At 41.9% G+C, this 16,942-nt stretch overlaps 1 protein-coding gene across 13 annotated transcripts in view; it reads left to right on the forward strand.

The window, feature by feature from the left end:
- Positions 1 to 16,942, forward strand: part of slc2a9l2 (solute carrier family 2 member 9, like 2) — a 105,096-nt gene that overhangs the window by 747 nt on the left and 87,407 nt on the right. For 2 of the 13 annotated variants that reach the window (XM_035630517.2, XM_035630516.2), the window contains exons 1-4: positions 1,034 to 1,189; positions 3,527 to 3,612; positions 6,259 to 6,360; positions 13,904 to 14,064. In XM_035630517.2, the coding sequence (XP_035486410.2) occupies positions 1,087 to 1,189; positions 3,527 to 3,612; positions 6,259 to 6,360; positions 13,904 to 14,064 (452 nt within the window). In that variant the 5' untranslated portion in view covers positions 1,034 to 1,086. Of the gene's footprint in view, positions 1 to 1,033; positions 1,190 to 1,420; positions 1,519 to 3,209; positions 3,273 to 3,526; positions 3,613 to 6,258; positions 6,361 to 13,903; positions 14,065 to 16,942 lie in introns of those variants that run through there. The other 11 variants (XR_004793375.2, XR_004793374.2, XM_035630518.2 and 8 more) reach the window with 10 other exon arrangements.

Below are 16,942 nucleotides of genomic sequence, written 5' to 3' on the forward strand. Positions count from 1 at the left end.
AGCTCATTTGATAATCCATGCATGGCTGTATGATATGACAATCAAATAGACTGTGCATATTTAATGCTGCACAGAATAGATATTAATAAAGTAGCTAGTCTAGCTGTGCACATTTGAACAGAGAGGCCGAGCGTATGGCTCGCATTGGCGTAATGAGTTCTGGAAGAGAAAGTGGACACGGATAGCTCAAGATTTGTGCTTGATAAAAATATGGCACACGAGACTGTATAGTGAAAAAACTGGTTCAAAATGCGCGATTGAAATTGAAATATAATTATAAAAAAAGAAACATTTTTGGCATCTTGACTGCCTTCAGTGGTTTGGCGCTCTCTACTTGTGGATTCTTTTCCCACCGCGAGCTCTATCCACACCCCGGGAAACCCAATACCTCCGTTATCTGCACTGCGGGGCGAAGGAAAGACGTCCCGGAGGGGGTGTTCAGCTTCTATTGCCAGAGTTTCATTACTTGGCCATATCTGTTTCCCCAGGGCAGGCACGTCCTGACCCAAATGTTTCCATGTTTCCCATTTTACTGAGAGTTGCCCAACCCCCCGCCGGGGGGGCCAGTCAAACTTAAGCCATGTCACGTTCTTGGCCCGTGTGCGTACTGTAGCTGCTCGTTCGAGCAGTTTCACACGGCAGAGAGGAATGGCTCGTGTGTTTGTAATATAGATAGCTGCCAGGCAGTAGTCATTATTTTTTGTGGACGCGAGGGAGAATAAAGCATGCCATTGATCGAAAAGAACGATGCCCGAGGAGAGGGGATTTTTTAAAGGGACTGAAGGCAAGCTCTTTTGCTGCATGCTTTTCATGTAACGAGCTATAGTGTGCCTGCATTCGCTTCTCTGGTACCTGCAAGTTGCTCTCCTTGATGCATGTTGTCACTATATTTTAGAGGAAGTGGGAATCCAACGCGTTCTTGTTCACTCCAGTAGGGTATGCGTGTTTCCTCGACAACTGGTGTTGCAGCAGTCTGCTCTGTTATTGCCCTGATCCATAACAACGTCGGGGGGGGGGGGGGGGGGCTTCCTCATGCTAACACATGGTCAAGGAATGCAGCACAACAATGGAGCATAGATAGGCTGGATGGGCCCTCTTGTTTTTATGATAGAGAAAAAAAAATACATTTTCTACCAACAGCCTGGCAACTTGGCCTCATCGGTGACATGCGGAACTTATGCCATTCAAGGTAAGTGGCAGGATTTATTTAAACATTCACTCAGGTTTATACACTTTGATCCTTGACCCAACTGTTGTCCCAATGTCCGACAGTGATTGTCGCTCTCTCTGTGGACATTGGTTTACGTCCATTAACCCGTCAGACAGTTGATCCCATCACTATCTCTTTTATATGCTGCCGTTGCAGCAGTAAAGGGGAGAAGGTACATGTACCTCACTTCACTTTTGTGAGAAAATAAAACTCAAGGGAGGAGCATGGAAGTTAATGATTTGTCAGTGTTGCATAATCGCCATGAAGTCTGTTGGATCAGTATTCCTGTAAGCATTGGACGAGCACAAGTGAGTATCCACAATAATACCTGCTACTCAGTCTGGTAGAAAAAAAAAGAAAAGAAGCTTTTGTACCAAACTAATTTCTTGATTTTTGAAAGTGTGCTGACACTTCCTCTTCTATAGACTTGCTGTAATGTCAGTACACATATGGTGTGTTTGTTTCAGTTTCAGTGCTATGTTGGTCTGTTGTAATGTAAAAGCTCCGGTTATAGATTTTATCAAACAGTTTGAATCATATTGTTGTGTTAAATAGGGGAGCAGAGTGGTGAATTAACTTTCAATAGGATTGCATTCATTAGAATTATGAAATTATAGTGGATATTAATCCATTTTAACATAATGAAATCCGCCAACTAATGTGAATTTGTCCTATAACAAAGTAATCATGTCAGTTTAAATAGGATATGATCAAATACCTGAACATTGATGCTGTGAAATATTTTCCAATGATTCATAATCCTCCTCATATTCTCCTATAGGGGCTTCGAACGGGATGTGTGAGCACAAAGTCAGAGCACAAATATAGCAGAATAATATCAGGAATCCTTTAGAAAATACATGTTTCTGTGTGTGGGCCCGATATTATGCGTATTAAAAATAGACTTTTAATTTATAATTTTTTTTATAATGCAAATCCTGCGATCGTCTAAAAAGCGTTATTGATCGTGAGGACATTTAAATGTCCAGGAAACGCGACTAACGCATCCGTTTTTAATCTAAACGTTTTTTAGATTAAAAATTCAGAGGCTTACCCCTCAATTGCAAAGTGTATTGAGGCCGCGGTAACAAAAGATGAAGTTTCTGACATCAAAGTAGTGAGGTCCGGTGAGTGTGTTGTCGCCAACCCAGCTGAGGTTTTACCTGTTGCCTCTGTACCTGCCTATCATCCAGGGGATGATTTGGGGAGGTGATGCGCTGATATTGGTTGGTCAATTACAAAATACCAATGTGTCTCATCTCCCTGGGCCTTGTAGGAGTAAAAAAAAAAAGCCTTCAATAAACACTAAAACAATAGTAGTTCTGATATGGAGTGGCATTAAAAAGGAATTGTATTGAGCACTTTAACAACTTCAGCCTCCGGCTAATGTGAGTTAAAACCACAGAAGTGGTCTAATTAAATGGTTGTAGTCAGGGAGAGTTGGAAGAGAGGATTTTGATGTGTAATGTGTCTGCTTATGAATTCACTGCACCGCTTTGGTTTTTCAATCTTGCTCCTCGGGACTCCCGATTCCTGCTGGTTGTCATTCCAGTCGTCCAATCAATGGCCTCATTTACAGCCTGCAAGCTGACTGATTTGCTATTTAATGTAATCAACTGTGCGGTGGGAGAGGAAATGAGCAGGGGCTACTGCAGAAGACACCAACTCCAATTAGCTCTGTGGAAAATGCTTGGCACTGGATCTTGTAAAATCCCCAAATCCCCTATATAGAAAGTAACACAGTCACATATTTTTTTCCCCCACAAAGGGTATAAAGATTAAGGATCAACCTGTATCTTGAAATTCATCTAACAGTCCAATGCCCTGCAGAAAAGGTGTTTGGTAGAGTTTCTTTCACCTGTTTTCATTGAATGTCTGCTGTGTTGCTGTTCTCTTAACCACTAGGTGGCAGTCCGAGTTCTTTATTGGGGTTTATTTCACTTGGCCGCTGTTGTGGAATCTGTACTGTCTGCAGACCATCGAGTGTTTCCGTTGTTGAACACACTGTGCCAAACTGTAGCCACGACGTCTTCAAACTGAGTTTGAAGTGTACTTTCAATGGGTAAATCCTGAAATTGTGACCAAGTTCTAATCTATAATCCTTTGTGTTCTTGCGTTAGTGTCACTGCTGCATGTCAGCACAGTAGTTTCCTTCTTTTTTTTCTTTTCGTCTTTTTTAGCAGATGTTTCCACAGCGGCAGCAGTTTCTCTGACAAATCCCATTTCCCCTTCCTGTTGTGAAACAGGTCTTGTTTTCCCTTTATGGTGAGTCTGTATGAACCAGATGTCTGATGTGATATGAACCTCTCATTTAAGGCTGCTGCGTCTTTGACATGGACAAACCACAGAAGGACGACCGAGCTGACCAGAAGACGGCCAACTCTAGAACGAATTCTGGAAAGGTTAGTGCGATTATATCACAAACAACACTGCAGCCAAGTGCAAACCTCTCTGTCCTTCAGGCTGCCCACTATGCCGTATAGCTTTTGTGATATTTTACTACTCTGACTGACTGACAGCCCTGTCCTGAGAGATGATATATCTGTGATGCCCTTCATTAAATGTACATGACCTTTGTTAGTCACGCGCACATTTTCGTTACTGTTGTCCAAAATCCTGCTGCCGCCTCCTGAGACTTTGACCTGCTGCTGAAACATTGGCCCTTATATCAGATGGAATCTTTGCCAAAATCACTCCGCACTTAGATTAAAGTAATAAAACAACCATAAAACCAACGCACATCCACAAAGCAAACACTCAGTTGGTTTCCAATTTTCCAAAGCATGGTCCTTGACAACAGGTGTCAGCTCTGCCAACTGAGCAGAGTCCCAGTGCAGATATTCTCACACAACTTCGTCTGTGCAACGTCTCATTCGACACAAATTAGATTTCTGCATATTGCCGTGCTGAAATCATTGACTTTTTGAACTCAATTGAGCCAAGCATTTTATCCAAAGGACAGGGCTGGTAATCTGGCAAACCAGGATGGGCAAACCAGAAGTGCAAGTGAGGCTGCAGAGAAGTTAATGGGTAAAAAAGTTTTTAAAAATAAGCAATGTTATTGTTTAAGTTGTACAGCACATCTTTGTCAGGGAAAATACCTCAGCCAGGTATCTCTGTCTAGTCGAGCCTGGTTGTTGAGTGGTGTTGAGTTAGCAGTGGAGGAGAGAGGGGCCAGGCTGTAGACTGCTTTGCCTGTCCTGAGCCTGCTGTGAGGTCATCAGCCCAGACAAGATGGAAAAAACCAGAGAGCACGCTTGTCCAACAGCACGGACTACTCACCCATGTAGTTGTTTTGAGGAATAGTGCAGTAGGTGTGCATTTTAAAGTAGACCGCATGGGTGGTATGCCGAAACTGACCTGTCCGTGTGTGTGTGTGTGTTTGTGTGTGTGTGTGTGTGTGTGTGTGTGTGTGTGTGTGTGTGTGTGTGTGTGTGTGTGTGTGTGTGTGTGTGTGTGTGTGTGTGTGTGTGTGTGTGTGTGTGTGTGTGTGTGTGTGTGTGTGTGTGTGTGTGTGTGTGTGTGTGTGTGTGTGTGGGGGGGATATTTCTTAACTATGTGTAGGGATTGCAAAACGATTGCTAAACTGTGCATGTGGATGACCACATGTCCATGTGCGTGGACTGATGAGATTTAAGGGGAACAGAACTATTTGTCAAGAGAGTGTATGTGAAGCATTAAGATAAACTGCACACATGAAAGAATTTGCGTATTTAAGAGTAAAAGTAAATTGTACGATAACCCAACAGGGAGTCAGAATGTTCTCCCTGGTCACAGTATGTCACCGGTATACAGTCTACAACTGTACTTTTTTTTTGTGCACCACTATGGATTAAATAATATCTAGGACAAAGGCCGGGAGGAGTATCGTGGCGAATTACTCGCAGGCGTTAATGAAAAAGAACTGTGTACTGTACTGTACTGTACTGTAGTGTACTCAAGAGTTGTGCTAAATGTGCATTCAGTCTGACAACCTTAAAAAGGCAAAGGTGCTGTGGATGGTTTGTCATTTATAAGCAAAAGAGTGATACTTGGCTGTTGTTCTATTGATTAGCAAAATACCAACCCGATTCGTCCTGTGTTTATCTATGAAGTGCTGAGACAGATTTTTGTGGATGTTTTTAGTCTGGATGAACGTTGGCAATTCAGTAGAAAATCTCTAAAACCACTCTTGAATTTCACCTTCCATACGACCGATGAATGCAGAAATGTCCATCTGTTCGTCCGTCTCTTGGATAAGTGCTTCTTGGGAAAGCTCCGAAACATTGCTTTGCCTTTTTTACACGAAGACAGAACGAACACAGACGACCCAGCAACCCCCTGAGGACCGTGCCATGAAAATAAACAACACATTCATGCTCCCCAGAGCATGAAGGCCTTCCCCTGATACTAGACTAGACCTCTGACTTCAAAATTGACATGGAGTGTCATGAAATGTAAGCCTGTTCGCCCTCACAAAGGGGATACACGAATGACTTGAAATTTCACCACACTTTTTAGTGCCTCTTGTAGGACAAACTATGCGTTTTAACCCTCCAAGCGGTGAGGCTCTCTGACAGGCAAAATCTCCATTCGTTTTTTTTTCGTTTTGTCTCGCTCATTTGGTTAATGAGTTTGATTTAACTGGTAGTGGTGTTTCACGCTTTAAGTCTCATTCTAATTCATTTGACTACCTGAGGTTTCTATTCGGATCGCTCTTGTAATCTAATAATAAACCTACTGTTGTCTTATACTTTGATTCTCTTTTTCAAAATAATTAATTTATGATTCCTTGTATGAGGACTTATGCAACAGCTGCCTTGATCTCTTTCCACCAGTGGTCTGTATTTGCAGAGCCAATTTGTTGTTTAACCAGTGAAGGGCTCGAGGGCAAAGTGAAGGGAGGTACCCAGTTCCCTGGCCTTGGTCTCCGGACCTGTCAAACATCCTTTTTTTTGTCTGACCTCTGACGTTGATCAAAAGCGACGTGGCTGCTGCTGACGAGACCTCAAACATTCCTGTGTTTGCATGACTAATATGAACCCCTGTGCCATGTGCTCTCTCAACAGCAGCCGGTCACTGCCTGTCTGTTGAATACGGCCTTCTTCAGTGCCCTGGGGTCATCTTTCCTTTACGGCTACAACCTGTCTGTGGTCAACGCTCCTGCTCTGGTGAGTCAAAGTACTACTGGAGAGCAATACGTATTCCTTTAGACAGTGCTTCACAGCCAGGTTTCTAATGAAGTTATGCTCGAATGACTGAAAATGCATTACAGACGGACACAGCGATATCTCCCGCATTCAGTTGATTGTCCAAAATGCACATGTTCAGTCAGAGTTTGTAGACACTGTCATAGTTATGATAAACCGCACCACAGAGCTTATTCGTCACCATAGAGCGATCTGTTATTTGTCATTTTCTTATTGGACACACTGTTTCTAGGCAAGCAAACTTGCAAACTTGTACCTTCCTTCCATATTGTTTACCTTCTTCAGTTCTATTGAAAACAAGGAAAAATAACCAGAGGGACTGACCAAAGTGAGCAGTTATTGTTCAGCAGCCATGACAGTGCAGAGGGAATTGTGTGTGTGTCACAATTTTTTAAGATATATTGATATTGATTGAGATCAAAAATGAAGGCCGGGTTCGAAGATGGGTGTGGTCCAACCCATGAGTAATGACTATTCTTGAAATGATGTACTGAAGACTACCAGGTACTTGTGGTTGGGAACATCAACACGTTGACAGGCAACGCAGAGTGGATATCTTGTTCAGTGATTTTTTCATCAGACAACTTTTCCCTTTGGATGCCAAAGGTTGCATCATGATCACTTCCAATGGTTTTCTTTTTGAACAAATACTGGTGGTGCTGCAGTTTGATTCATACCGTGACCCACTCTTTATTACTATTGACTCAAAACTGAACTTTGAAGCAAACTGTGAAGCTGTGTGCAGAAAGGGCCACCAGCGATTTGTTCTGCTAAAGGAAGCTCTCCCATTTCCACGTTGACCAAACTGTGATGACCTTATCCTATTGTGCGTTTGTTGAATCGATTTTGTCTTTTTGTCTTGTGTCATGGTTTGGAAACCTATCTCTAAAGAACAGAAACTCTCTGAATCAGATGTGTCAAGTGGTCCGGTTGGCTGATTGGTGAGCCGCAGCTTAACCCAGCACTCTTACATTCCAGACAGTCAGAGCGGATCACAAACTCAATTTCAAATGATGACTTGTTGCGCCCCTCTACACATTGAATTTCAGCTTCTTCCCTCTGGACGGAGGTTTATAGTCCTGAGGTGTAGAACAAAGCAATATAAAAATAGTTTTGTTCCAGCAGCCATAACACAGATGATCAAGTGACATGGCACAGACGCGGCAGAAGAATTGTCTATTGATTTATTTGTTCAGAAAAACACTATTTATTATGTATTTTGAGTCCTGATTAGTGGGCACTTTTATTTTACTCCCATTTTATTTTAGTAATAATGTTTTGTTGTTATGCTTTTTTACGTTTTATCGTATGAATATAAAATGTCTGTCAAACGAATGCCTCTTTCTTAGACTGCAAACGGAATCTACCTACAGGTACAAATAAAGTAAACTGGAACTGAACCTCAACCTGAATTTTAGATGGAGATAAATGTAATTTGAGTTAATGTGAAATTGTGTTTTTGGTGTCTGGAGATTGTTAGTCCAAAGCCTCCTGTCAAATAAAAGAAAAAAAAAAAGACACCAGCTGATGGACAATGAGGTGTATTCACCAATGCTTTGACTGTCCTATAAATTCACAGTCTGCAAATCATCTTTGCCTGGTGAAACCGAAATGACTATTTTCTGTGGCTTTTATGTACCGGTACAGTTGAGTGGTGCCGCTTTTCGGATGAGCAGCAGCCCCTTTGGAGGTCACACTTTTTAATCTGGCACTGTTTAGAGGTAATTAGATGCCACACAGGTCATTCAATTAGTATTCAAACATCATAACTTGCAGCTCTGCAGTTGCCAATACAAATACATGTAATGATGTTGGAAAGTTTATCTCTGCTTTCACTGAAAAAATCTGACCCTCATTAATGCCTCTATTTCTGCCTTAAGTTCCTCTTGATGCAGTATTTCTTGATACTGTGATACAGTGATACAAGCACGAATGGATTTTACATAACAATAACATAAGATGCTAGAGACTAAAGGTTCCATAAATATTATGATGTGATGTGTTCAGGGTACGTGTTCTGCAAACCGTGGGCAATTCATGGTTTATTGTGTTTTTTAAGTTTGAAGATTTTGTATTGTTTTCGTTGTTGTATGTATTTTAAGGCCCTTACCTCAAATATTCTCTATAGATATTCAGGGTGTTAAGGGGTGACAAATGAGCAGTGAAAAACAAAGGCGCACAGGAAACTAACAGATATCAAAAAAATGACAACTGAGTTCCAGGTCAGTGGCAGGACGTTACACAGGGTGACAAACAAAACTCTGAACAGTGTATTCTACGGCCGTCAGCGTTGATGCAAAGTTATAATGATTAGTAAGGGTCTGAAACTATATAGGGGGCAGTGGATGAGGGAACAAGGTCCTGATTTTGGACACAAGCCATTCAAATGTCCTGCTTCATCAGGACATTTTATTGACCGTGGCGGTTTTCTTAATGTGTCACCACATTTTCAGTGACACGTTTCTCCAAACTGCTCTAATTAATGTTATCATCATTTTTTTGTCCCCCAACTGAACCCTGGCCATTTCAATCCTGAGAAATACAGGTAGAAATACAGACGAATATGTAACCAGACTGTTCTCACCCTTGCAGAATCGTTTTGCGTTCACGTAGGACCCCATCACCTAGATCGTAAGAAGCTTTATTTCCAGGTTGTTGGTTGCATTTTGCCACTCGGGTCAGTCTCAAGTCAAAGCATAAAGAATGGGTAAAGAAACTGGTTGGATTGGGATTGTCCTTCCTATGTCCTTCCTATCTACTATTCCTTGACCTCAGTGGAAAATGGCGGGAGGTCAAGGAAAGGTGTAAAGGAGGAGTGATTGGACTTAGAAAAAGCCGACAGCAGTGCTCAGAGAATCCGACTCGACTTTCACTATACTACGTCATCACGCCACCGTCACCATGTGACATCAGATGAAAATGCTTCATATGAAACAGTAACTTACATGATGACGTGCGTCACTTCTGGGTCGTATTCATACTCTTCTTCTTCTTCTCCTTCTACTTTGCGTTCGTACGTAGCACATCACGTTAAATATTGCTGCCGCAATGAATTGTGGGACGTCTATTTTATCCTTTCCTTTCGCATAGGACGGTCCAGTGTACCCTATGCTAAAGGAGATAGGAAAGGAAACATTGAGGCAACTTTCCTTAGCGTTCCGAGAATCCGAAGAGCTCTCATCTTCGCTGCCGATGAAATACTTCCGGGTGACTAAAAGTTTTAGGAAACTTCCTCAGCCAATTTGTGAATTCGACCACACCCTGGGGTCACTGTTAGGTGGTACGTGTCTCTGACTGTACTGACTGGAATAAAATTGGAATGAGAACAATAGGAAGATCACAGTGTGAGACTGAGATCAGGTCCCCACAGCCTCTAAACTAGTTTGCAGGAAGTTGACGGTGATTCTTCATAAATATGTGACACTTGTCAAATGTCATGTTTGAGTTAGTGTCACATTGTGTGTTCCCACAGTAATATAACCTACTGTACCGAGAGAGAAATAAGTGTGAAACATCTGCGGTTCACAACTTGGTATGATTCCTGCTGCTTTCATGTGCAGAATAAGACCAATGCCGATGCAAAGGTCTCGGCAAATAAACCAAACATAAAAACTCTTTATCACTCCTTCATTCTCCATCAAAGAACAGTGGGGTTCTTCTTTTAATTAGGTCTGCTGTGTGCGCGAGTTGACAAGCTTGTCACCGCTGATGAGGTGAATTGAGCGAGAAAGGGAAGGATGAAAGGGAACGAGAGCAAACCAGACATCTCTGACCTTTCAGTCTAACTTGTAGTTGTGAGATCTGTGAGATCAGTAGCCATTTGCTCTAATGCTGTACCATTACAGTATGGAGGAGGAGAGAACCTTATGTTTTCTCATAACTGCAATGCCCGTCATCTACTGTTTGTGGCCAAACCCATCATTTGCAGTAGGAGGATGACAAAAGTAGCCATCTATTAAAATTCTGCCCCTGGTCACATTAGCATAGCATCAAATCATCAATAGAACATCAGTGTTAACACGTCTGGACTGACTAAATGGAACAAAAATATTCCAACCCATTTTCTGGGGTAGTTTCGTGGTCATAATATATTGATATTGGTATATATAACAACAGATATTGGTTGTGCCTGGAGGGTCCTGAAACACCAGGTTTGTAGAATACCATAAATAATAAATTTAATTCAATCCATCCATCCATCCATCCATCCATCACAATTAGGAGCTTTAAAGTCAAATAAACAAACTGGTACTTAATATAACTAACACCTCCATGTATAAACATTTCTCATATTTTATACAAACACATGAGCAAATGTGTGAGTGTGGCGTTATCCACAGTGATGGCCGTGAAAAACATCCGTCTTTGCTGCATCTTCGTCTTCATCCACGCACTCTCACTGTCAACAACACAGCCCTGCTCATTTAAATAAGAGAGCTGGAAGAACGAATTCAAACGTGTCTTGTGTTGTATTCCCTTCATCAATAAAGTTGGGAATCTATAAAAACAAACTTGACGGGAGAACGCGTGCGTCTGTGCGGAGACTCTGACCCTTGCCCGAGAACATATGGGAGACAGGGGAAATTGGTGATGCAGATTCGAAAATTGAATCACACTTTATATCGTACATTACCTAGAGATCAGCTTTATCAATTACATTTAGACTAACAGTGTTGTTTGTGCTTGTGTTTATGAGCCAATGTTGTTAATCCATCCTTCAATTGAAAAAAAAAAAAGTAAGCCAACTCCAATCTAAATCAGGCTGATCCATGTGCGCACATTTCCTAGTTGACAGTGATTTAAATATCGGATTAGTTTTTAGTGCACATCTTTTGGATTTTGTGCGCATGTGAACTCAGTATGGATTCTACACACAGTTGTATAGATGAGGCCCCTGGAGTGCACAGTAAACGTTTCACAGGAGGCGTTATTAGAGCTTTATTAAACAGGTTTGGAATTATTAAAAAACGGAAAACGGATGACTCTTGCACTGCACCGTCCACCTCGTAGTCTCTTCTCAAACAGTCCACGCCAACTAACCCCTTACAGTCCGCTCTGTCATACCATCCCAAAATCGATCCTGCAGGTTCACCAGTTCAGCAGTTTTTCAGTTTTACCAGTTCAATGTGCTGTCATGGATCCCCTGCAGTTCATCTGGCAAAAAAAATAAATAAAAAAAAGATCAAGGTGAAGCTGTTTTTTCCTTCTTCTCTTTTCTATGTCAGCGAGGGGATTATTGCTCATTAATTCAGTAGCTCCTGTCAAGCTGCTGCAAAGTGGATTCTGCTGCTAATCAAATTCATATACATTAAACCAATGAGCCGCGTGTTTTCGGGATTTGCTGTACACAGCCAACCCCCATCCTCTGCTTTAAAGGAATGACGGAAAAATTACAGGTCCACCAAAAATGCCCATGTTCATTTGAGCGAAAGATCTAAAAATAGACCATCCATGCGGCATTAATCAAAAGGTTTTATCAGCCCATTTAAAAACAAACCACAAAACAACACAATAAATATGAAGTCTGCAAACCAACAGTTAGTGTCCCTCACGCACAGCAGCTTTACCTGCAACAGTGAGGCAATCTTTAAATAGCTGCATTGGTTTAAAGGAATATTAATTCATGTCCTTTAATTTCTAATAAACCTGTAGCCTTTAAGATCTCAGGCACCACAGACATGTTATCCGCAGAGACATCTTGCCATAGGGTGCCACAAGGGTTCCTGTTGGTCGTCTGCAGCGATCTGTTTTCTTAAACAGCGTGTAAATGAGAAACCCGGGTGTCTGTTATAAAATGGCCTTAACCCAGTGGGTTTCTAACCGGCTTTTTCACATGTTCACGAGTGTCTGACTTCACACAGGTAAAAGATCATGACCATGATGCATCGCTAAAAAGACAAAGAATCTTCCATTTAACTTTTTTTTAGTTTTTTTTTAGAAAGAAAATATATCCTCACATTACAAGTTACTATAGTGACTGTGAACCTGTCTCCAACCTTTGGACTGATTTCCTGTACAACCTTTGTCCAGGTAACCTAGTTTTTTGTGTTGAGAAGAAATGAGGCTGTTACCTGGCTCAGGAGCGAATGTTTAAAGACACGTGTAATTGCTTAAGTGGTGGGAAGGAGAGGAGATTTGAGGGGAACACACGATGATGATGGCTGAGCGACAGGTGACCAGCTGTAAAAAGAATATAGTATCTTTACTCCGACAAGTGGGAATGATTCAGAGGCTGCACAAGACAGGAAGTGTAAGTATCGCGTCCCCCTAAAACAGGGAACGGCTAAGACATGATGCTTAATGGTGCGTTTCATATTAACTGAGCCCGTTGTGTGTTTGAAGAATGAGGTGTGTTCTTTACAGAGCATTGTAGTCGCCGTCACATCAAGGATAACATTTCCGTCTAATGCCAAACCAACTCGCGGCGGCCACGCTGTCTGACGCTCACATAGACATCGGGCCTGAGCCAAAGCAGACCGCGAAGACGACTTTGCCCGCTCCGCTTTCGACGACTTTCAGGAGCAAGTCTGAAGAAAGGCTCTCCACTGATGAAGCCTTTCATCAATAGATTTCAATGGGTACTGTTTTAACTCCCTTCGGAGGATCATTCACCAGATTTTCTTTTTGCAATCGTGAGCTGCCTGCAAATACAAAACAAACGGACTGAAATGCAAAATGATGAAAACAAAAACAAAAAAACAGGGTCGCTTTGTTTGAATGCTGAGACGTTCATCTTTGGTGGAACACTTCAGTCTAATCTTGTGGGCTTTGAGACACTTGTCGCTGATTTCAGTCACTGACTCGTGCTTCAGTCAGTTCATTTTATTTATGCAGTCATTACAATTTGTGTTTGAGTGTTTGCACTTCAGTATCTGCAACAGAATTTGATAGCAATTTATTTAAGTGTTAAAGCACCACAATTCTCTGTAACTGATTGAGTACATTTGGAGCGAGAGGGATTACTGTGGACAGTATATCACTCGATATATGCAAATTCTGAAATAATACGATTAGACAAGATTGGATAAGATCGACGTTATTATCCTGAAGGACGTTTCTCTCGGACTCACAGTATCAACTACGCGCACGCACGCACGCACGCACGCACGCACGCACGCACGCACGCACGCACACACACCCACAGAGATCAATTCCAATTCCAATAAAAAATTGATTTTGAAGCAATGTTTTTTTAGCAGAAGACAACCTTTTAGAAGATAGTGTAGTAATGGCATCCTGAGCAGAGAATGTTACACCGTGTGTTGGTTATTCTGAAAACTATGACGCAACTCTATGCTACCACACACACACACACACACACACACACACACAGACAGCTCACATGCTGATATACAGTAATTAAATGCATGAGCACAGGGTTTGAGTTTTCATAGTTTTTGCATCTGAATTATAAGTTGAATAGAAAAATCCTCATTCTTTACCATTTGAAATAAATGACACATATGAAAGCCGTCTGTCTGCCATGTCTTCTCTTGTATTGCAGTTCATCAAAAATTTCTACAATAAGACATGGATGGAGCGATACGGCGAGCCTGTTGGAGCAGAGACGGCCACGCTCCTCTGGTCCATGACAGTGTCCATATTTGCTATCGGAGGCCTCATGGGAACGCTGTCCGTCTCTTTAATCATCAACGTGTTGGGAAGGTGAGGTGACTCACACCTTATAATGATATAACCCAGTATCACTGCAGAAGTTCTTCGACAATTGTACTGGTCATACAAAGTATGTTCACTTTATTTTCCATCAGGATACGTACTGGAAAGATTTCCATTTGTAACAACAAGACGTTTTCAATGATAAATCAATAGTTTTTATGCCTTGAATTGGCGACAGAAAACTATTTTACATGGAAAAAGAAAAGGAAGAAAAATATTCCCATTAAAATATAACAGCTTGTTCCTCTTGAGAGCAAAATAGATCCAGGGGCCAAAATGGGATGTGCCCAACTGTCGCTTTGAAAAAAAAAAAGGAAGCTGTTCACTTCCTCTTTTGCTCCCCCACTTTACTGGCTTGATTAAAACACATGGCAAGATTATCCTTCATCTCAGCATATGACAGACCATGTGTACACAATCGTTCCTCGTCTGGAGCCCAGGGAGACCAATGCTGAAGTGCACTTCTTTTCTTCTCTGTATTTCTTCGTCGGGCTCTCTCTTTTCTTTTATTGCCCTCCATACCTTTCACCGTCAGTCTCTCTAAATCACCGTCCGTGACTGTCCAGCCAGTGCAGGAAATGAAGGAATTGAAAATTGTACACGTGAAGATTCCATTACACAGAAGAGGAAACGGCACAGTGACTTTTCTCATATGTCTCATACAACAGCCCAGCAACACATACTACACATCATACACCTACTACAGACAGTACAGTTCCTGTGTGAATGTTAGTGTTCAGAGAGTTGAGACTGTCAGACACTGTAAGTTAATGATCCGCCTTATTTTACTCATATAGTAACCAATTTCATTGTCCTAAGAATTCCTTGCCTCTTGGTGTCTCCTCAACAGGATCTTTAATCTGGGCCATATATGGGGAATGTGGTTGGCATGTGGTTTTGTTTCTGTTTGGATTAGATGATCCTTGCGGACTGATGTGTCCTCCACTGGACCGGACTTTTAATTTCTGTGGGCCCATATTTTGTTGCTATTTTAAATTTAAGGACTCTTCACTATGGTTTCCAGCATTTCTGTTTTTGTCCTGCGTTTGTAGCTGATGTTGAAATGATTTCACATATTTCTGTACACCAATAAGAGTTTAATAATTCTGTATGAAAAGTATTGACTCAACTCAAACTCGAACGTTATGTTTTTCTTCGCTGTACATCAAGGATGCTGGAAGTAGCGGTGCGGAGGAGGCTGTAACTGCAGGGCATAAAAGTAGACTAAATTAATGAAAAGCGATGGAGGGACAATGCATACACCGCACATGCATTATAGGCCACTATTATACACTATATAGTCTATACTTGTCCTGCCACATTTTCATAATAATACAAATAATTACATACATTCTTTCTTACTATCCTTGGCAGGAAGGATTCAGCATAAAGTTGCTAGTTACTGCTTTCGCTGTAACCCCCAAAGTTGGATTCCTACCAAGTTTGAGGAACATCTGCCAACACACACACACACACACACACACACAAGCGCACACACACAAAAGCACACACACACACAAGCGCACACACACAAAAGCACACACACAAGCACACACACACAAGCACACATCCGCACACACACACAATAATTACATGTCAGGATACATCTGCATTTCCCTATGTAGTCTGTGATGCACAAATGTGGAAGGTGGCATCGATAACTTTAGGCGCAAAACGGAGAGGAATCTAGAAGTGATAATATCGGGCCAGATATGTCCCAAAAACAAATCTCTGATTCATCTAATTGCCTGAAAGCCAAGTTTGCTGTCCGCTGCAGTGTAAAATGTTCTAAAACGAGTATAAAATGTTGTGAGGCCATTGACGTGAATACATTAATCGTGAATGTTGCACTGCTGCGCTGCATTTAATATGACGGCATTACTTGCTCTCAGCGAAACTGCCAACTCTCACGACTTCCAGCTCCCGTGCCGTACATTTTTCAGTTACTGTAGGTGCCATTTGCATATGTGGTCACCTGTGATTCACTGAAGAGTAAAATTTGAGCAGTTCGATTATAACTCTCTTTGTACTGAGATTTTCTCCCTTTAGTACGCACTTACAAAACACCAGCAGTGATCAATTTTGATTGATGATCTTCTGCTGAGCTACATAACCCCGGCTTTCATCCCCCTGCAACACATAAGAGCTATCAGGCTGCCTCTTTATGAAAACGACACAGGAATAGTTCTATTTTTGATACGCAAAGTTCCAGACTGTGATTTGCTTCTGACTTAGTTGTTGTGGTTTGACAGCTTATCCCGATCTGGTAGCTCCAGTCTCCCAGCCGGTGTGAGGACTTTTGTGAGGTTTGAGTCTAAATGAGACGTTTCATTGGCCCGTGGTGCAGCGCTGCACAGCTGAACAACCAGACTCTGGCACACTGACAATATCCCCTCACTGCTCTGACATAATATACGTTCAAAGGAATCTATTATCCACTAATGAGGAGGATGTCACTTGCCGAGCAGGGAGAGACTTATGAAGATTTTATTCTAAGTCATTCGAGAAAATTAAAATGCCCTTAAGATTCACCTTGGATTTCTCAGGTGGGGCTGAAACGTATTATTCATTCTCCATCTATATTCCTCTACCAGACATCTGTGGCCCAGCTGCTAGTTTTGCACAGTATCTTGGAAAGGTTGAAATTCAGATGCCAGGGAGAAGACTTGAATATCTATTAGCAGATGAGGACACATGGAGCAATCGAAGTGAAAGTGCGTGAAAGATTGACCAAGTGAAGGTCAGAGTGGATGCAAATGCTGCCCCCCCCCTTCCAACTTAGCGTTTCGGAAGATTTATATACAGGAAAGGGAAAAGACCTCAGCGTGTGAAGAGAAGAATGATCACTGAGCTACCACCTGACTGC

This window comes from Scophthalmus maximus, chromosome 6 (assembly GCF_022379125.1).
Source record: "Scophthalmus maximus strain ysfricsl-2021 chromosome 6, ASM2237912v1, whole genome shotgun sequence".
Lineage (NCBI taxonomy): Eukaryota > Metazoa > Chordata > Actinopteri > Pleuronectiformes > Scophthalmidae > Scophthalmus > Scophthalmus maximus.